Source organism: Equus caballus, chromosome 30, assembly GCF_041296265.1.
Source record: "Equus caballus isolate H_3958 breed thoroughbred chromosome 30, TB-T2T, whole genome shotgun sequence".
NCBI lineage: Eukaryota > Metazoa > Chordata > Mammalia > Perissodactyla > Equidae > Equus > Equus caballus.
The window spans coordinates 7980617-8003453 of NC_091713.1; the positions used below are offsets into that span (position 1 = coordinate 7980617).

At 37.6% G+C, this 22837-nt stretch overlaps 1 protein-coding gene and 1 pseudogene across 16 annotated transcripts in view; one reads left to right on the plus strand and one right to left on the minus strand.

Moving 5' to 3' along the window:
• Nucleotides 1-16070, minus strand: part of LOC138921501 (regulator of DNA class I crossover intermediates 1-like) — a 72376-nt pseudogene extending 56306 nt beyond the window's left edge.
• A 43-nt stretch (nucleotides 16071-16113) lies between these two features.
• LOC138921502 (ATP-binding cassette sub-family D member 2-like) overlaps nucleotides 16114-22837 on the plus strand; it is a 51717-nt gene continuing 44993 nt past the window's right edge. For all 16 annotated transcript variants that reach the window (XM_070255664.1, XM_070255668.1, XM_070255672.1 and 13 more), the window contains exons 1-3: nucleotides 16114-16256; nucleotides 18683-18786; nucleotides 20777-22132. In XM_070255664.1, coding sequence (XP_070111765.1) covers nucleotides 21104-22132 — 1029 coding nt within the window. In that variant the 5' untranslated portion in view covers nucleotides 16114-16256; nucleotides 18683-18786; nucleotides 20777-21103. The remainder of the gene's footprint in view (nucleotides 16257-18682; nucleotides 18787-20776; nucleotides 22133-22837) is intronic.

The window sequence follows — 22837 nt, forward strand, 5'->3', positions numbered from 1 at the left end:
TACATGAGATTATATAATAACATGAAAATAATAATTGCTAATGATGAGTACCATATGTCTTGCACCTTTCTAGGCACTTCAGATACTTTACATGTACAAACTCATTTAATCTTCACAGGAACTCTGTAAGGTAGGTTCTATTTTTATCCCCATTTTACTGATGAAGAAACTAAGATGCAGAGAGGTTAAGTAACTTGCCCAAGGTCACACTGCTAATAAATGGTAGAGCCAGACTGAAACCTAAGCATTCTGGTTTTGAAGTTTTCAACCAGATATTATACTCTCTTCCAAGAATTTCAACTGTGAATATACAAAGCTGTTCATTTTCCAAATGATTTTCATAAACTACATGAATGACAGTTACTGAATACCCCCAGACTTCGGTACTTACTGAACTTGTACTTTAACATACTTCCCAATAGCTATGTCTTAATTGACCATTTTGAGTTCACTGAGCAAAGAATTTGATCTGTCCAGATCCACGCAGCATAAGTGCACTGCTGGCATTCAAACTTTAGAAAAGAAAAAGGAAATAAATCACATTTCATTGACCCATCAAATGCTAAGGCTAGAGAGGACATTAGAGATTAGTTTATTCTCCATCATTTTAAAACTTAAGGCAAAGAAAGCAAAGTGGGGGCTGGACCGGTGGTGCAGCAGTTAAGTGTGCGTATTCCGCTTTGGCAGCCTGGGTTTCGCCAGTTCGGATCCCAGGGGTGGACATGGAACCGCCTGGCAAGCCATGCCATGGGAGGCGTCCCACGTATAAAGTAGAGGAAGATGTGCACAGATGTTAGCTCAGGGCCAGTCTTCCTCAGCAAAAAGAGGAGGATTGGCAGCAGTTAGCTCAGAGCTAATCTTCCTCAAAAAAGGAGAAAGCAAAGTGACTTTTCAAAGTTCCAAAATATAAGAAGTATGACAGAGCCAGCAGTATTAAACAATCCAGATTACAGAGACAGTAGGAAGAAAAATCAATTCTATAAGAAGTTCCCACATTATAAAGATCAATAGAATTAGGGACTAGCCAAAGCCTAAACACAGTCTTCATATATGTATAAATCAAGTGATTTTACTCCAGGCTGATTTTCCATTATCCAGGACACTCTTATGGCTCTCACCAAATTCTATGTACTCCATAATCCCTATTCCTATGTGCCTAAGGAAAAATTAATTAGGATTTCAAGACCAATTGCTAGATTAGCCTACTAATACTAGACCACAGTGAAAGTGAAAAAAGATCCTAACGTATAAGTCAAAGGCAATTTCATAAAAAGAACATTTTAAATTATTATTAAGGCAACCAATGCTACTAAATAGTACTATATGTCTAAATGTTTTACCAAATATAGTCACTCTCAATTACCTGCACTAGAAAAGAAAACTGCATCAGTTAGGATTCTTAAGTTACAAGAAATTGAAAGCTCCTTTGGTTAATTTAAACAGAAAATAAATTTATTAAAAGAAAATCAGGTAACCAACAAACATGTCAACAAGGCTGAGGAAGCACGTTTGGCACCTGGCAAGAACAAGGAAGTCTAGGGAGCTGTGGCATCATAGTCAAAATCAAGCCATAATTAGCCTCCTAAGAACACCACTGCCAGCACTGGTGAACACTAAACACCACTGACTGCACCAGTTCCACTCCTGGACAGTGAACACCACCCCCTGGCATCACTGGCATTAAAATTCAATCCTGCTGCAGCTCTTGCAACTGCTTCCAACTACAATAGAAGCTCTGTAGTCCCTACTTCTTTGTGTTACTAGCTTCTAATTCAAAGTACAGGACAAGAGCATCTAAGTCTCAGCTTAGGTCACATGCCTATTTGCTAGCTGCAAAGCATAGTGAAACAAATGTCTGGGTTTTTTCCCCAAGATTCCACATAGGGAGGTGGTCTGTGCCTATCACCAAAACTCATAAGGTAGGAAATACCCCCACACATAGATAAGGGGCTCAGATGCTTGGCTGCCAGTGAGTACAAATGTCCACTAAAGAGATGCAGATTAAAATTAAACTAGTTGACAATCCAAGTGACTTTTTACTTGGCTATGTCAGTGGAAAAAAAAATATATATATATATATAGTCCTAATAGTTGCTTCTAACAGTTTTGCTTAGGCTAACTTAAAATAAAACTGTAAAATTGTTTTTTTTTCTCCCCCAAGTGTTGACCAAGATGATGATACAGGAGGATCTTGAGCTCCCCTCTTCCCACAGACACACCAAATGTACAGCTACACTTGGAGCATTCTCTCTGAAAGAGATCCAGAAACTAGACTAGCGACTCGTACACACGGGACAAATGCAAAAATACCCAGGTTGAAACAGGTAGGAAAGGCTGAGACACACTCTCATCATAATCCCCACCCCTGCCACAATGCCATACAGTCAGAAGGGAATCCCCAACTCCACCTTCTCCCTGAGGAGCAAAGGGTTTGACCTCCACATCTAGTGCTCCAAATTTTAAGACTCTCACCAAACAGACAGACTCCCAAAACACCTAGCTCTGAAAGCCAATGGGCTTGTGTCCACAGGACCCACAAGACTATGGCAAATAAATAAGCATTCTTAACAGGAATGCAGCACTCACCAGAGCTATCCCCTCAGGGTTCAACATGGAGTGAGCAGGCAAGTATGTTTTAAGTAAGCCTCATGGTAACCACAAAGTAAAAGGCTAGAGGAGATATACAAGACAAAGAGAAAGTTATCAAAGTATACCATAGAGAAAATCATCAAATCACACAGGAAGAGAACAAGAGAGGAAGAAAGGAATAGAAGAATTACAAAACAACCAGAAAACAACAAAACGGCCATGGTAAGTCCATCCATGTAAATAATTACTTTAAATGTAAATGTTTTTTGGCTGAATGGATTAAAAAACATGACCCAAATATATGCTGCCTACAAGAGACTCATCTCAGCATTACGGACACAAACAGACTGAAAGTAAAGGGATGGAAAAAGATATTACATGCAAAGGGAAACCAAAAGCTAGGGTAGCATAATTCTCAGACAAAATAGACTTGAAGACAAAGACTGTAACAAGAGACAGCAAAGGCCATTACAAAATGATAAAGGAGTCAATTCATCAAAAGGATACAAGAACTGTAAATATTTATGCACCCAACATTGGAGCACCTAAATATATAAAGCAAATATAAACAGAACTAAAAGGAGAAATAGGCAGCAATAAATAATAGCAGGGGACTTCAAAACCCCACTTTGAACAACAGATTGATCATTGTGATATTGTAATTTACAATAAGAAATACATATTTGGATGCAACCAACATAGGAGCACCAAAGTACATAAAGTAACTATTAACAAACCTAAAAGGAGAAGTGAACTACTACATAATAATAGTAGGGGACCTAAACCCCCCTTAGATCAATGGATAGATCATCTAGACAGAGAGTCAACAAGGAAATAATGGAATTAAATGAAAAACTAGACCAGATGGACTTAATAGAACATATATAAAAACAGCAGAATACACATTCTTCTCAAGTGCACATGGAACATTCTCAAAGATAGACCATATGTTGGGAAAGAAGGCAAGCCTTAATAAATTTAAGAAGACTGAAATCATATCAAGCATCTTTTGTGACCATAATGCTATGAAACTAGAAACCAACTACAAGAAAAAAGCTACGAAAGTGACAGATATGTGGAGGCTAAACAACATAGTACTGCACAACCAATGGATCATTGAAGAAATTACAGGAGAAATCAAAAGATATCTGGAGACAAATGAAAATGAAAATACATTATACCACACCAACTCATGGGATGCAGCAAAAGTGGTCCTAGGAGGGAAAATCATAGCAACACAGGCTCACCTTAGAAAACAAGAAAAATCTCAAGTAAGCACTTTTAAACTGCACGTAACAGAAATAGAAAAAGAAGAACAAACAAAACCCAAAGTTAGCAGAAGGAGGGAAATAATAACAATTAGAGCAAAAATAAATGAAATTGAAGCCACAAAAATGGTAGAAAGGATCAACAACCAAGTGCTGGTTCCTTGAGAAGATAAAATTGACAAACCCTTAGCCAGACTCACTAAGGAAAAAAGAGAGGAGGCTCAAATAAAATTAGAAATGAAAGAGGAGAAATTAACCGATACCACAGAAATACAAAGGATCATAAGAGAATACTATGAAAACTATATGCCAACAAATTGCAAAATCCAGAAGAAATGGATAAATTCTTAGACTCATACAATCTGCCAAAGCTGAATCAAGAAGAAATAGAGAATTAAAAAGACCAATCACAAGTAAAGAGATTGAAACAGTAATCAAAATCCTCCCAAAAAATAAAAGTCCAGGACCAGATGGCTTCTCTTAAGAATTCCACCAAACATTCAAAGATTTAATACCTATCCTTCTCAAACTATTTCAAAAAATTGAAAAAGACTGCATACTTCGTAAGTCATTCTACAAGGCCAACATCAAGCTGATACCAAAGCCAGACAAGGATAACACAAAAAAAGAAAATTACGGGCCAATTTTGCTGATGAACAGAGATACAAAACTCCTCAACAAAATACTGGCAAACCGAATACAGCAAAATCTTAAAAGGACCATACACCATGATCAAGTGGGATTTATACCAGGGACACAGGGATGGTTCAACATCCACAAATCGATCAATGTGATACACCAAATTAACAAAATGAGGAATAAAAAACGTGATCATCTCAGATGCAGAGAAAGCATTTCACAAGATCTAACATCCATTTATGATGAAAACTCTCAATAAAATGGGTATAGAAGGAAAGTATCTCAACATAATACAGGCCATATATGACAAACCCAAGCCAACATCATACTCAACGGGGAAAAACTAAAAGCCATCCCTCTGAGAACAGAAACAGGACAAGGGTGCGCACCCTCACCACTCGTATTCAAAATAGTACTGGAGGTATAGCCAGAGCAATTAGGCAAGAAAAAGAAGTAAAGGGTATCCAAATAGGTAATGAAGAAGTGAAATGCTCACTGTTTGCAAACGACATGATTTTATATATAGAAAACCCTAAAGAATCCATTGGAAAGCTATTAGAAATAATCAACAATAACAGAAAAATGGCAGGGTACAAAATGAACTTGCAAAAATCATTTGCATTTCTGTACTCTAATTACAAACTAAGAGAAAGAGAACTCAAGAATACAATACTATTTGCAATCACAACAAAAAGAATAAAATTTCTAGGAATAAATTTAACCAAGAAGGTGAAAGACCTATACAATGAAAACTATTAAGGCTTTATTGAAAGAAATTGATAAAGACATAAAGAAATGGAAAGATATTCCGTGCACATGGATCGGAAGAATAAATACAGTTAAAATGTCCATACTCCCTAAAGCAATCTGCAGATTCAATACAATCCCAATCAGAATCCCAATGACATTCTTCACAGAAATAGAACAAAGAATCCTAAAATTCATATGGGGCAACAAAAGACCCCAAACAGCTAAAGCAATACTGAGAAAAAAGAATAAAGCTGGAGGCATCACAATCCCTGATTTCAAAATATACTACAAAGCTATAGTAATCAAAACAGGATGGTACTGGTGAAAAAACAGACCTACAGATCAATGGAACAGAATTGAAAGCCCAGATATCAAATGACATATCAGATTTAATGCAATCCCTATCAAAATTCTAGTGGCATTTTTCACAAAAATAAAACAGACAACCCTATTATTTGTATGGAACCACAAAAGATCCCAAATAGCCAAGGCATAATTGAGAAAGAAGAAAGCTGGAGGCATCATACTTCCTGATTTCAAACTATATTACAAAGTGACAGTAATCAAACTGTATGGTATTGGCATAGAAACAGCCAGACAGACCAATGGAATAGAATATCCAGAAATAAGCCAGAAATATATGGTCATTCAATTTATCACAAAGGAACCAAGAATACACAGTGGGGAAAGGACCGTTTCTTCAATAAATAGTGTTGGGAAAACTAGACAGTCACATGCAAAAGAATGAAACTGTAACCGTTATCTTACACTGTACACAAACATCAACTCTAAATGGATTAAAGACTTGAATATAAGACCTGAAACCATAAAATTCCTAGAAGCAAACACAGGGGGTAAGCTCCTTGAAATTGGTTTCGGCAATGATTTTTTGGATTTGACACCAAAAGCAAAAATTAAAAAGTGGGACTACATCAAACTACAAAGCTTCTGCACAGCAAAGGAAACCATCAACAAAATGAAAAGGGAACCTATGGAATTGGAGAAAATATTTGCAAATCTTATATCTGATAAGAGTTTAATATCCACAATATGAGGAACTCATACTACTCAACAGCAAAAAACAAATAACCTAGTTAAAAAATGGGCAAAGGACGTACATAGGCATTTTTCAAAAGAGACATGCAAATGATCAACAGGTACAGGAAAAGGTGCTCAATATCACTAATGCTCAGGGAAATGCAAATCAAAACCACAATGATTTATCACCTCATGTCCTTTAGGATGACTTGCATCAAAAAGAAAAGAGAGAACAAATATTAGGATGTGGAGAAAAGGGAACCCTTGTGCACTATTGGTGGGAATATAAATTGGTGCAGCCATTATGGAAAACAGCATGGAGGTTCTTCAAGAAATTAAAAGAACTACCATTTGATCGAGCAGCACCAATTCTGGGTATATATCCAAAGAGAAATCAACATCTCAAACAGATATCTGTACTCCCATGTTCATAGGAGCCTTATTCACAACAACCAAGGTATGAAGCAGATTAAGAGTACATCAATGGATGAATGGATCAAGAAAATTTGGTATATATATACACCATGGAATATCATTCACCCTTTTAAAAGAAAGAAATCCTGGGCCAGCCCAGCAGCATAGTGGTCAAGTTCGCATGCTGTACTTTGGGAGCCCGGGGTTCACAGGTTCAGATCCCAGGCACAGACCTAGCACCACGTGTCAAGCCATGCTGTGGCTGCATCCCACACAAAAAGTAGAAGAAGACTGGCACAGATATTAACTCAGCAACAATCTTCTCAAGCAAAAAGAGAGAGATTGGCAACAGATGTTAGCTCTGGGCCAATCTTCCTCACAAAAAAAAGAAAGAAATCCTGTCATTTGTGATAACATGGATGAACCTGGAAGGCATTAGATAATTAAGTCAGACAGAGACAAATAGGACATGGTACCACTTATATGTGGAATCTAAAAAAAAGTTAAAATCATAGAAACAGAGAACAGACAAGTGGTTGCTGGGGGGTCAGGTAAATAGGGAGAGGTTGGTAAAAGCATACAAACTTTAAGTTATAAGATGAATAAGTTCTGAGGATAACATGGTAACCATACCATTTGTTAATACAAAATAACATTGTATTGTATAATTGAAATCTGTTAAGAGAGTAGAACTTAAATGTTCTCACCAAAAAAGAGAAATATCTGAGGTGATGGATGTGTTAATTAACTTTCACAATGTATGCATATATCAAACCATCACATGGTATACTTTAAATATCTTACAATTTTATTTGTCGATTATACCTCAATAAAGGTAGAAAAAAATAAGATAGAAAAGACGGGAGAACAAATGAATATATCCCCAAATAATGGGGTAAACTAGATGGAATTTTATATCTGAGAAAAAGAAAAACGTGCAGATAATTAAAATAGCTTGCTATATATAAAATGTGAATCCTCAGAAGTCATTTGCTACTTTGACTACTGCAATATTAAGTATGTAGCTAGCTACCATAATTATACATTAAAGAGTCTCCTTGATTTTATGCAAATGTTCTCCTATATTTCTTACTACATTGGTAATAGCAATAAAACACAGCTCTGATTATCACTTAGGGACGTGACTTCCATTGCCTGCCCCAACTTAGATTTCAACTTTGTTTTCCATTCCTGCGTTTCATGTATTCCAACACCCGACCAAATGAAAATATAGTTTTTCTTCTCCATATATGGAGACTCCTCCCACCATATTTTGTACTGAAAACTTTCAATACCTTCAAGACCCCATTCAAACATCAGTTTCTTCATGAAATTTATATGCACTTTATAAAAAACAATTTTAAGAGTTTCTCTAATTTTTGTCCTGAAATTTAAATTACCAGAGATTTAGGTGTGGGGAGGTGGGAATGAAGCTCATCTCTTTAACAGTAATTACTATGTTATTCTAGAAAATGGATTTTTAAAGAAATATATTGCAACCATCTCTTTCAGTAAAAGTTTAAGTGAACAATATTAGTTGCCATTATAGCTACATACTGAAAATAAAATCAAAAGGCCATAACTTCTTCATAGAACACTCCACAAGTTATCAATTGTGGGAAGCAGGGATATAGATTACACTACCTTATTCTTCATTAAGATAGAAAGAATAAAGTAAAATAGAGAAGTGTAAAGAGGTTAAGAAAGGGAAAGAAGAGAAGAGAAGGGAGGGAAGGGGAGAAGGAAAGAAGAGAGAGAGAAAGGAAGAAATAAAACCATACTGACTACAAAAATATAACAGGGCATTCTGCCCCTTGCCATTCTTTCTAGTAAGCAAAGATTTAAAGGAAAACGCTAAAGAAATACTTTCTTTAAAAAAAAAAAAGACAGGCAGTAATGTGGTCAAGGAAACATCAAGAACAACACGAACGTACATTTTACATGGAGTACGCAGGAGATGCTGAAACTACATTAGGGATTAAATACTATGGGTGTCACATATCTTAACTGTCAGCTAGTCTTGAATTTTCTTTTTTGTTTATTTTGTTTTGCTTTTTATTTTTCTGCTTAGTTTATCTTTTTAGTGGCGAGGTGCCATGCAAAAGAAACCGTTTCCAGATTGTTACAATCTTGTAATAACATCTGAAGTGTGATTCAAAGTGAAAAATGTAAACAAAATTAATAAAGCAATAACTAACAATTGAAAAAATTATTTTATGGCTTGTGTCACAGTGAAATTAATATTAACCTAAGACATCATAATGTTAACATTGTTAGCTAGCAGACTTATTAAGATTCAGGACAGTAACTAGCCTAGAAAAAGTACTTAGGTTGGTTTTCCACAAAACTAAAGCAGGTCCACCTGATGTGTCAGGAATAGTAATGATATACATTAGAATGCTATGGCTTTCATATAAATTCTTCTCTTGCAATACAAGAAAAAGTTTTTAGAGTAATATGAATTACAAAAGGTATGGTATTGAGAAAAAAAGTGTCAATCGATGAGGCAGAAATCCACCTAATATTCAGAATACAGAGCCTAATTAAAATAAGTTCTTAGAGATTGAATTCTTATAGTACTTTCACATGGAAAATATTGTTTCATAGTTACAGGCTGTATTGATAAACATGAACAGCCATCTCCTGGGTCATACAATGGAAGAGATCTTAGATTGTGAATGATAGCCCAACACAGATGTGTATTTCAGGTTATTCACAATTAAATCTTAAAAACTTTATTTCAACAATTATAATTCACTAAAAGCTTCTAAAGTTGAAGTTTTTCACTCCATTTATGGGATATTTTGAATAAATATTTTCAACTGTTTTTGAATAAAATGTCATCAAAATTTAGAGGACTTGCTTGCAAAAATGTTCAATAACAATGCAGGATACATAGATTGATTTATCAAGTAACTCTTCAAAGAGTCAAATGTTTATGAAATCCAATTAATAAAAGGCAACAAAGAAAGCAAGCTTATAACAACACGCCAAAGTATTCTTTTTTGGATTCAACATCAGTATTGTCTCAAAAACAGTGTAATTCAGTTACATTAACTGTGCATATAAAAAAATGAAAATTTTGACAACTGTAGCTTTGTTCAGTAAAATATCAAGCCTCTTTGACTACAACTGTGAAATATACATGAACTACAACCAATTCCAAGTGTATCTTGGCTACACAGGTTACATAATTTAGTAAGAGTCCTGTTTTACCCAAGATGCTATGATCCATCAAATTTCTATTTATATTATCATTGCAGAAATAATTTTATCTTTAATGTTCTGCAGTTACATGCGTCAAACTATTGTCTGCAGCTATAATCTCCTTAAAATAACTACCAAATCTGAAAGTAACTCCTGATGCTTTTTCAGCAGATTTGGGCATTCAGATTGTCATGTGACCATGAGAGATGCTAAATGCTGGCAAACATTTTGTGTACTAGTTATAGATTCATCAACTCAAATGAAAAACAAAACATCAGTATTTATCATTAAGCATTAATTTTCCTTTATTTGAGCTCCCTGCTGCCAAAAGGTTACAAAAGCATTACTAAACACTATGAAAAAGGAAACGGTTGTTGACAAAACCACTGTAGCAACAACATTCCTACTACTCTTTGTAGGCACTCTGACAGGACTGATTAGCCTCTATTCCTAGCAAATATTTCACTTACACCTAATCTAAAATTTTCCATGTTTCCTATTGACCCCACTCCCAGGCATGGCGGCTATACAAATCTCTCAGACCTTAGAATGCAATGTTACAACTAGCTGGTACAAGTGGCTAGCAGAGACAGCAGCATTAAATACTTCTCCCATCCCATCCAGCAAGTTAGTTGTACCCAGCCACTCATGTCTCAGCACACTTTATCAGCAAGTGCCCTTCATGCTATCTTTAAAAGAAGCTGTTAGTTACTTTCTATCTGGAAAGTGCCAGGCCTGGGTTATCATTGGATGTCTTCAGATTTAACCACATGTTAAAGTGAGAACGTTCTTCACCGCACACGTTGCTCATGCACTAATACAGACCATGGCAGAGGTTAAAATAAAAAAAAGGATGTTCACTGAATCTATCTGGGTTCATTTTAACGGAACCATTAATGGTAGCTTATATTTAATTAAAAAACAAAAACTCCGAAAACAAATGCTAAACTGGGCGTGCCACTAGGATCACAGGCATAAACCATGACTGTCCTAGGCAAACTGGGATGATGTTCACCGTACATTTAAGTGTTATCCCCATTTAACAGATGAAGAAAGAGATGCAGGGAGAGAGGCTAATTCACAGTAAAGAGAATTTATTGTAAAGCTAATTAAACTTAAGTTCAGAGCCCTTCATCTGCATATTCCCCTTCCAAGCCCTATACCTAATTTTGTAGTCACAATTTTGTATTCTTTTCTCCATTATGAAGGTCCCTCACAACCTGATCTGCTCCTATACAGAGAGGTTTAATAATTAACCCAAATTCACATAGGACTGGTTTTTTTGCTTGCTTTTTTGGGGGTTGTTTTGTTTTTAAAGATTTTATTTTTCCTTTTTCTCCCAAAGACCCCCAGTACATCGTTGTGTATTTTTAGTTGTGGGTCCTTCCAGCTGTGGCATGTGGGACACCACCTCAGCATAGTCTGATGAGCAGTGCTATGTCCGCGCCCAGGATTCGAACTGGTGAAACCCCGGGCCGCCGAAGCAGAGCGCACGAACTTAACCACTCGGCCACCGCGCCAGCCCTAGGACTGGTTTTGATTTGATCTGGAAAATATATAGTCATACAAGAAAATGGAAAAATAGTATTCATTATTTTTCCCCAGAAGAATCCTAACTGGTATCACTGTCTTGGAGTCTTTCACCACTATATTCCAAACTACACACCACTAGCACCACAAACAAACAGTCATAGAATACTACTTTCACTGTGGTACTTCTGAATTTGAATGACTCCTCAATATCCAACAGATCAAATTTCAACTTCTCAGTCTGGTTTTCAACCTCACCATCACGCAGACACATATATACATTTTTAAGTATTTAAATAAGTAATCTTATCTCCAACTATTTACATAACATTTATTTTATTCTTTTTCTCCATCAAACTTTCCTTTAGCCTTGTTTCTGATTTGCCAAACTCTCAGCTAAAACTTTCCTATGTTCTACTATTGTTCACACTGTTTTTTTTAAATCATATATTCTGGCCCCTGATCTTTCAACATTTTCAAACTTTATGGAATGTCATATCCCCCCCCACCCAATAAGCTATAAATCTCTCAGAAAGAGACTAAATTTCAGTTACTTTATACTCTGACCTGGCACAGTGCCTGGTACATAGCACTCACTAAATACTTTGCACAGGTGAATATTCTAGGCCTACATTTACAAATGCAAACCTCTCCTTCACCTAAATTCAAACAGGATTTTATCTGTGCCTTCTTATGACACGGGTTGCATTCTTCAATCTAAGTTATAGAAATAAACCTCCTCCAATTAAAACAAAAAGTCTTCTTACACTGAATGTATAGTGCTGTATTTCAGATCTATAGTTGATCCCATTCTGAATAGCATATCGAGGCCCAAAGACTGGTCACATCTTTATCTTCTCCTTTCTCTCTTCTCTTACTACCACCTTCATGTCTGAGGTGGCTATGAATTTGGTGAAACAAGTCGTCAATCACCAAATACTGAAAATAAAAGAGAATCTTTTCCAAATTAAAAAGATCAGTGCTTATACCTGTCCTCTTTCAAATTTACAACTCAATGTGACTAGGAAAACACAGGGTCTCAGTGCTGACGTAAAAGCACAAAACAAAGATTAGAGTTCTAGGTCAATGATTCCCAGACAACTAAAAAAAAAAAAAATTATTTAATTGGTAAGACTGACAAATGATTCATATTTTTAATTTTGTCAAGAAAGGACTTGGGACCAGCCCCGTGGCCGAGTGGTTAAGTTCGCGTCCTCTGCTTAGGTGGCCCAGCGTTTCACTGGTTCAGATCCCGGGCGTGGACATGGCACCGCTCATCAGGTCACACTGAGGTGGCGTCCCACATGCCCCAACTAAAATATGTACTGGGGGGATTTGGGAAGAAAAAGCAGGGGGAGAAAAAAAGAAAGGACTTAAAATGGGAGGGGCATTTTAAGTCAAAAAAAGAATATAATTTTAGGAAAAAAAGAAAGAACCCATTAAATTGGAAAATCTGACATTATGGCTGATTAGCAAGTTTCAGGGAAGTAGACTGGGAACTGCTATCATAGATATGTCAATTAGTTTCAGCTTAGACCAAATCTCTTTACCCTAAATGAGACTTTGTTTGAAATGAAATGTTATATCTTCAAAGACGTCCACAAAGCATAACACTAAAGCCAAACCAAGTAATTTAAAAATCAAAATAAGGAAAGCTTATTTCTTCCCTAGCCACCAGTCCCTTCCCTCACAAAAAAAAATCTTACATGTGACTGGTAGACTCCCCAAACAGAAGAGCAGCAAAAAGTTAAATGCCAAGTTTCTTTTATGCCAAGAAAACTTGCAAAGACCTTTGCAATTGTAAAGACGCTCCTATCAAATGATTCCGCAATTAAACTGTATATCAGGTCCCTATAATACACAACAAGAATACCCTGGTTTGATTTAGTGTATACAATCAGGTTGCTACAACCAAAATATAAACTTGCTGTAGCCTGCTTCATTCATTTCCTTGGAAAAAAGGTATAAAGCCTCTTTGCAAGTGTTTTCCTGTCTTAATGCAGACCAATCTACTGTCTGCCAAATAATCCTTTCAGGTTCTTTAATACTGCCCTCCCAACCCATCTCTTCTAAGAAGCTTTGGTAAAAACTAGGTCTCCAATTTGATAATTATTTATCTCACTTCCTTTTCAGCTTTTAAGAACCTGTGTTTCATTGTTTCTCTGTAGCGCTTGTTCTGTGCAACACTGTTATCCTTCAAGGTTTAAGGTAATTTCTCTGTTCTCTAAATATCCATAGCCCTCTACATGTGCCACTTTCACAATACTCGTATTTCTACATTGCATAGCACAGCATAGCCATTAAGCATATGGTTCTCAAATAACTGTCATTGATTAGCTGGGTGACCTTGGGCAAGCCACTTAACATTAACAGTGCCTCAGTTTCCCTATCAGTAAAATGAGGATAACATTTGTACATACCTCATAGGGTTCTTCTTAAGAGTAAATGAGCTAATATACAAAAAGTTCTTAGAACAGCACTTGTTATATATTAAGTACCATTTAACTATCTAGTCTTAAAATCATTCACCTAATTCAAATCTCACCATTCTACCATAAATTCTTTTTGTGGTCCAAAGTTTTATCTTTTTCTCTTTTGAATCCCACTATACAGCCTGACAATGCCCTAAACAGGGAGGCAAGTAAAAACGTATTTGTTGAATTAATTAATGCCGAATTCTCTGATGGAGCAGCTCTGAGAGAGCTTTGTAAATGTTCTCTAGTTACTCGTCTGTATTTTAAGTTCCTAACAGTTCTCAAAATTTTCAAACAAAAACTAATCCTACAACAGAGGGAAATAAACAAGTACTCAAGGATGGTCTGAGACAAGGATTAAAACTTCTACTCTATAGCAGCTCCAATCAACTGCTAGTGATTACTAAGCACTGTCTCAGATTCTGAGGCCCTTACGGCCTCATGGTCAGAGCGCCATGATCAACTAATCTTGTCTACCTTTGTTTGCTGGGATAGTACAAAGTGGAGACACTCATTTTTTCATTACCAATCTGGAGTTTGACCCTAACGAGCCCAACCTCCCCAAGAAAATTTATTTAAAATTCCATACTTTCTCTTACAACTTCACACAAGTTTTGCCTTTTACTCTATAACATATCCATGTTTACTTAAATTAAAAAATATATTTTCCTCCAATCTGTGAATAAAACTGATGCTCCAGGGAGATGTGTCACGTTTCTTCTGTGGTTTCTTAACCCCCTGGTACCTAATATCTCCAGGTGCAGCACTACCTCATTTTGAGAAACACAATCCTAGACTACACGTTTCCTGCAGTACATTGCTTTTGCATCCTCCCACTAGCAACCAAAATACTACTCCCTGAATAACCAGAAGTTATATGACAGAATAATAATAGCACCTATATTTTAATACTGCTTAAGCGTTTGTAAGATGATTTTCTATCTCATTTAATATTCACATTTTAAAGAATTCAAAAACATCAAATTATAATCATGTATCAACTAAATTGTGTGACGTTTGTAAGTGAGTTTTCACTTTTCTCCAAAGTGGAAGCATGATGCTAGAACATTAGCTAGGAATAAATCAGATAAACTTCTAAAATACGATGCTAACATATCTTCAACAGGATAAATGCTATTGCTAAAATTATCAGACATCGTTACAATACTTGAACACAAAAGCTGTCTTTCCTCTTATAAAATTCCTAATAATTTAAATGTGTTATATTCTAACCATATCATCACTGTCCTGGGTCTACTTGTGACAAAAATTGTATTTAATGGCTTAATGTTTCAATCAAAACAATTCTTTTCGTCAGGGAATTTGATCAAACGAAATTACAGGCCCACATGATTTCCATCCTAGTGGACTTGAAGGTCAACAGCAATGAACAGGTTACATAAAGCTAAATTGTCAACTCATCCTCCTTTATGTGATCAATCTAAATACAAAACAAATTGCAAATTCTCTTGTAAGTTAAAGCAAAAAACGCTTCACTTTCCCTCCCTTGCAAAAACAAACTAAATTGGATTTATGGTGGATACGAGCCCCCACCAATGGATTTAAGGGCAGCAGGGAATGGCCTCTTCCATAACGCCTTACAAATTTGTGCAAAGACGATATATTGACGCAAAGAAATCCCTTCAAAAAGGGAGAAGCAGGGGCGAGAAGAGGGCTCAGCTGCTCAGAGGTCTCATTAGAGGAGGAGGACCCGGGAGGCGGGGGAGGGAGAGCAGAGAACCTCACCCACGGCGGGCCCCACATGTGAAGCTTTTGGAAAGACAGTGGGGGAAAAGCTGAGCTGCTTTCGGTTTAAGAGCAGAGACATGGCGCTAGGGTCCCCCGGCTTGGGGAAGATTAAAAGACCTCTCCTAGCAAGTTGCCCCCAGGCAAGGCTGTGCCCTCCCCTCCGAGGCCTAGGAAAGAGGCGCCATGACGGGAATGCACGTCCAGGGACGCAAGGCTACAGTCTCAAGCTCCAGCAGCACGACTCACCTGGAGCCCCCGACCCAGTTCATCTCCCCAAAACTTCTGAGAAGACACTGGGGTTCTGACAGCTGCACTTCAGACGGCTCCGTTCAGGGCTAAGCCACAGCTTCCTCGGTTTCAGCCCGCTCCTCTCCGGCCCACGGACCTATAGCCCAGCCTCCCTACAGCCTTTGCGGCCTGGTTAGGCTCCTTCCGCGTCTCCCGGCAGCCTCTGCGGTTTCTGCGGCGACGCTGTCCTGATAGGGCCGCAGGGGACGCCGTGGGAAAGCAGCGCGTCCGAAGGAGGAAGAACACAGCAGTTTCAACCGGTCGGGCGAAGGAACCCTCAAGAAATGAAGTGTCGGGCTGTGGCCGCAGGGTTAGTGTTTCAAACCACCCCCACCATAGTTTTATTTACTTTGGTGTAGGTCTCAGCCTTTTTCTTTTTAGGTCAAAGAACAGACTGAGGGGAGAAAAAGAAGGCAAGAACAAAGATATGGATCCGTAATCCTCAAGATGATGTTTCCATTCCCACATCACTCCACATCCAAATCCTTTAAATATCTTTCACGTGCAGTTTCAATATTCAGTACACAGTTGTTTATTAGAAATATTGCGCTGTAGTAACTTACCATTTTGTGGGTTTCTTAGAGAGCTTGATCAAAACTGGGTTTAGCTGTAAAGACCCAAAGACTTTAAACACCTTACCGAAAAAAATCTCAAAACGAAAGTTGGATTTTAGTGATCGTTTCTGTGTTATGTTTGTATATCCTCACAAAATGTTTATCTTACACACTGTTCTATGATATTTTGGTTAGAAACTAGAAATCTCCTGTACCAAACAAATGCACAAAATGGTTTTTTCCCCCCAATTGTCATGATTGTTTTCCAGATTTTTAATCTGGGCAACCTCTCATTTTCAAATATGATACATTTTCTGTTAACTCATTGGGAAATAGTGCCTAAAATATAGTTGCCTAAAATAGGATTATGTGCCCTGGTAGACATCGTTTAATCATAGAAATACTGATTTTTGTCACAAAAATTCACCAAAGTATATCTATCATTGGTTTGAATTAAACCAAGTGAGTATAGCATTTCAGAACAAATTAGTCTTCGTCATGGAGTAGCTCATCGTTTTTCAGTAACTAAACCATACAGTCGAGTCAGAAGCAATGGCCCAGTGCGTTAGCCTTTCCTACTTTCAACATTTTGAAACAGGTACAAATTAACTAAATTAACTAGAAGGGGAAAATAATTTTATAGAGGATTGACTGACCTTTTAAAATATATTCTATAGGTAGAGACATAAAGGACAGGTTGACCAATCTGTTGAGAAGAGTCAAGAAGTGGGAGCTGGATAGAACCGTGTCTTCTCTCTGACTAGAGTCACTGCTTCCCTTCCAGTCACAGAGAGGCAGTGGAAGTGGTCAATTAGGCTAAGGAAAGATTAATCTATGAGATACATCCTCAGACAAGATATTTGCTGGGTTTTCCTTCACAGCAAAAGACATTTCATTATGAACCAGTTATTAGGTGGTTATTTGTAACAGATGAAATATTGACCTAAGATCTCATCTTCATTGTGTTTGTGGCTCACATGAATAAGGCTAGCATGACTGGTAGATAATGAGTCAAATGCTGTGCTATTTTAGGGCCAGTAGGGCAATTAGGTAATCTCGGGTCAGGAAACAGTTCAAGAAAGGAATACAGCACAGATAAAATACTACTTAGCATTTGCTGAGAAGGAAATGCATCCCAAATCTTAAACCTTAATTTGTCTTTACTGCTAAAAATTATTTACTCTCTGGTGATTTACTATCTAAACACATAATACATATTATCTACATTATACATTTTTATTCATATACTTATATATGTAGGTCTCTTTATTATAAAAATTTATTTCTGATGTTTTACTGTTTAGAAAGCATGTAGTTTTCCTAATATATGTGTATATATATAGTCTCTAATATATATATAAAGTCTATTTAATCCTGCTCTTCCATGGTTGTTGGTAATGTCCACTGTGACACTGACATTGAGAGTATCACACTTGAGAACAGAGTAATTTGATAATTATTGCTTATTTTTTAACTTTCATTCATTTTCAAGATCTTTTTTTAAGATTATTTCTCCTCTCTTAAGAAAAATTTTAATGCTTTCCCATATAAACACATGTAAAGTTGAGAAGATTGAGTGGAAATTAGGCTGAATTATGTTTACTATAGTAACAAGTGACTTTTTTTCACTCTTTTTTTCTCACCTAGTTTGAAATTCAAACTAAATTAGCATTCTTTCTGCTTTAATTGCATGGCAATATAAAAAATGAAAGAAGTATCTTGACATTCTTAGTTTCTTACTTAAATACCATATATTTCCAACTGGAATTATGTATCTGTTTTCCTATCATCTTGAATTCTTCCTCTGCCTTGCCTGAAGTCTTGAGCTTGGTCTCAGATGCTAGGACCAACCCTGACTCTTGGGGGTAGGGTAGAGTGAAGGGTGGGAGTGGAATTAAAATGGTGATAGTTACATCTGTACTTAAGTGGCTCATCATTAGGTCAAATCTCACATTAACCTTTTCCCCAGTTCTAGTAACTGGCCTCCAACCTTCCCTGCACCACAATTCCGGTAACCAAATTTCTGTCTTTCTATCTTGATTATTTTCCTCATTCTAACAAGTCTTTCACTCAAGCCAATAAAAGCTTGTTCCTATACCCTAGCTTCATTATCAGTTGATAAACTGACCTACCTACAACTAAGTGCAGGCCTGATTTGATCTCTAACCTTCTTTGCTTCTAGATTTCCCACTGCCCTGCTCCTCCCCTGATGTGGCTGTCCTATGCCAGTGATGCAGGCCACTTGCCTCGACTGCCAGCTGCTTGCTGACCGGCGTAACCCTCTGTGTAAGTGTTCTGCCTGGCTGAACATCCTCCTATCACCCCCAGCTAAGTTTACCCTGGCCCTCCACCTGTCTTATCACAGTCAGGAGATGTGACATAAAGAATTAAAGTTTATAAGGGTAAGAGATCCTTACTTTGACACGTGAGAAACGTGAGATTAGGAATAAAAGATTTTGAAAATAACCACTATAACACTATGATCTCTACATACAGACTTAGAAAGTCTCAATGGAATGAATGATAGATTGTGCTGCTAATATGGTCAGCTATAAAAGAAATTTGCATGAATTTGCCACTCATGTATTAGTCAGTCTGCTGAATTGAATGCAAACAAATGAAAAGAGACCTGTGATGATTCTTGAAATTCATATAGGTACATGGGAAAGGAGTTTTAAAAGTTTAAGGCTATTGTTACTTATGAAAAGGAGAATAGTTCTTTATTCACAGTAAACTGAATAATGAAGATCATTCAACACTGAAACAGGTTTTATATTCTAGCACAAGGGTTGGCAAACTTCTTCTGAAGAGGGCCAGATAGTGAATATTTTAGGCTCTGTTTCATCTATCCAGCTCTGGCTCTGTGGCTTGCAAGCCATAGAAAATAAGTAAATAAATAAATGGGTGTGGCTGTGTTCCAATAAAACTTTATTTATGGACACTGAAATAAAAATTTCATGTAATTTTCATGCACCACAAAATATTATTATTCTTGTGATGTGTTTTCAACCATTTTAAAATGTAAAAACTGCTCTTATCTCAAGGGCCATAAAAAAATAGGTGGCAGGCCAAATTTGGCCCACTGGTTGGGTTATAATTTGCCAACCTCTGTTCTAATTTAATGCATATCTTCCCAGGCTTCCAGTTGACTAGAAATGTGTATGTATGTTGTGGGGGGTGGTGGGTGTGGGGAAGCAAAAATGCTTTTGCATATTCGAAAACACACTCATCCTTACCTAAACATTTTACATATTTAAAAGTATGCAGAATTTTGCTTGACTGTTTAGCAGTTTAAGTCCTCTATTAGGGATGTAGGGAAAATTTTTTTAACACTCTTTGTTTGAATCAAATAACCAAAGTGGGAAGTAGCCAATAGATTATCTCTAAGCCTAAACAAAACAAGCAAAACAAAAGTTTGCAAAAGACAAAGAACTCTCAAAAAAGGTCCCAGAGAAGCTATTTCCACCATCTAACTCCAGTTGGATTCCCAAATGGTTAACTTTAGGTTATAAAGTCACACACCTCCAAGTAACAACTATCTAAAGGACGCAAGAGGGTGGTAGAAGTGAAACACTGCTCTTTTTTATTCAATAGTCACCTTGTAAATAAATACCAGTGCATCAGATCTCCATTGCTAAAAATAGCAGTTGTGGGGCTGGAAGATTTTTATTGTAAGGACAAGTAAACATAGAGATGGAGATATAGCAAAGAACTATTTTCTATAATGCAGAAGACTTCTCTCCTATTTATTTACAAAATATGCCCTCAATTACGACTTGTCTGATAGATTCTGGGACTTCATGAGAAACACAGGCAGAAAAAATAAAATAAAATGGGACTGAAAAACAGATCTAAGTATTTGATAGTTTGCTTTCTCCAGTGTCCCTCCCGCTTGTCTCTTTCCTCTCTCTCCCTTTCAGATTCAGTCCATACCCTTTCACATTCATTCCATATCCATTTCACATTCATTTCATGTTGGTCCTCTTGCCCCTCCTCCCTCATCTCCCTAGCTCCTTCTGCCTCATCTCGTTTTATAGCGCTTGGAAATTTCCTTTTCTTTCTGCTCTTCCCCTTGTGGTATCTACTAAAACCTTAGAGGAGTGATGTATATTCTGAAACTTCTGTGCGTTTCTAAGTGACGCTGAGCATGCTCAGTAGCTGGGGCAGGTTTTGTCGCCCGCAGCTGCCCTGATTCGACCTTTCCCAAAATAGACATTTAACTCTTTGGACTCCTGCCTAAGGATGTAATTCGCTTTGCTTTCTCCTCATTTTCAAGGTTCAAAGGGAAGCGGCGAGGATTCCAAGGTCCCACCATCCTCACAGCCAATGAGGGGCCTGTGAGGGAGGAGCTTGGGGCAGCTTAGTGCAGCTTGAGCTTCTGAGGGAATCATCCTCAGTAGGTGCAGTGGAGTCTGAGCTCCGCTGCACCTGTCACAGCAGAACAAAATTGAAAAAAACAAAAGCAAAATTTAAGAAAAGAAGAGAAGAAATGCTGCGGACTATGGAACCCTGTAGGACTTTCTGAAACATTTGCTGGGGATTCTGGTGGATCATGATCTTTTAAAACCAATTCTTTTTGAAGCCGGTTTGGGTAATTGGGAAAATGACACATATGCTAAATGCAGCAGCTGATCTAATGAAATGGACCAGATCTAGCGCTGCTAAAAGGGCTGCCTGCCTGGTGGCTGCGGCATATGCTCTGAAAACCCTCTATCCCATCATTAGCAGGCGTTTAAAGCAATCTGGCCACAGGAAGAGAAAAGAAGCAGCTTACCCGACTGCAGAGAACAGAGAAATACTGCATTGCACCGAGACCACTTGTAAAAATTCTTCGCCTGGAGTGAATGCAGATTTTTTCAAACAGCTACTAGAACTTCGGAAAATTCTCTTTCCAAAACTTGTGACCACTGAAACAGGGTGGCTCTGCCTCCACTCGGTGGCTCTGATCTCGAGAACATTTCTGTCTATCTATGTGGCTGGTCTGGATGGACAAATCGTGAAAAGCATTGTGGAAAAGAAGCCTCGGGCTTTCATCATCATATTAATCAAGTGGCTTATGATTGCCATCCCTGCTGCCTCTGTGAACAGTGCGATAAGGTACCTGGAGTGCAAACTGGCTTTCATCATCAAATTACTCAAGTGGCTTATGATTGCCATCCCTGCTGCCTCTGTGAACAGTGCGATAAGGTACCTGGAGTGCAAACTGGCTTTGGCCTTCAGAACTCGCCTAGTAGACCATGCCTGTGAAACCTATTTTACAAATCAGACTTATTATAAGGTGATCAGTATGGACGGGAGGCTGGCAAACCCTGACCAGTCTCTTACTGAGGATATTATGATGTTCTCCCAATCTGTGGCTCACTTGTATTCTAATCTGACCAAACCTATTTTAGATGTAATCCTGACCTCCTATACGCTCATCCAGACTGCTCCATCCAGAGGAGCTAGCCCAATTGGGCCCACCCTATTAGCAGGGCTTGTGGTATATGCCACTGCTACAGTGTTGAAAGCCTGCTCTCCCAAATTTGGTAAATTGGTGGCTGAAGAAGCTCATAGAAAAGGCTGTTTGCAGTATGTGCACTCCAGAATTATAGCCAAGGTTGAAGAAATTGCCTTTTACAGAGGACATAAGGTAAGATAGAAATTAAGATGATGGGTGAAATGTGAGACTGTTCGAGCTGCCACTGCAGTGCTAGATACCATCTGTTGTACTGTTGATGGACCCACTTCTTTAGCGTTTTAGACTCCGATGACATCTAAACCTGTACTAGAACCTGTACTGTGCTTCCTTACCCTTTTTACTCACAAGTTGTTAAAGAATTATAGAGTGCAAACTTTTCTAAAGTTTCATGAGAATAAAATTTTCAGCACTCAGTCTACTTAGCCTCAGTTACCCAAACATGCTCAGAATTATCTCTGAAGCATTTTCTTAAAACTTAAATCCTAATTGGTTGTAGAACATTAGAAGAAAATGTGTTTGGAAACTGAGTAAACACATGTCCATTGAGATGGAAAATTTAGGATGGTATTCTCTTGGTGTTACTATTGAGGGCCCTTTGTTTTTAAGAGGAAAAAAGACCCTGTCCTTTTACATGAAAGACAAGTTTAACAATTTTGCATGCCTGGTCAGCAATGGAGGGTCCTCAGTCCTAAGAAGTGCAGGAGAGTGTGTCTCACAAATGGCATTTCCAACTCTTAGTTAATGTTCAGCACCATGTTTGACACAAATAAAAAGAGGCAGTGAAATGAAATTTTGTCTGGCTTTGAGAGAAAAGCTAAGATTAGAGAAGAAATGAGGAGGAGAAAAGGAATTTCAGAACATTATTTCTGAATACTA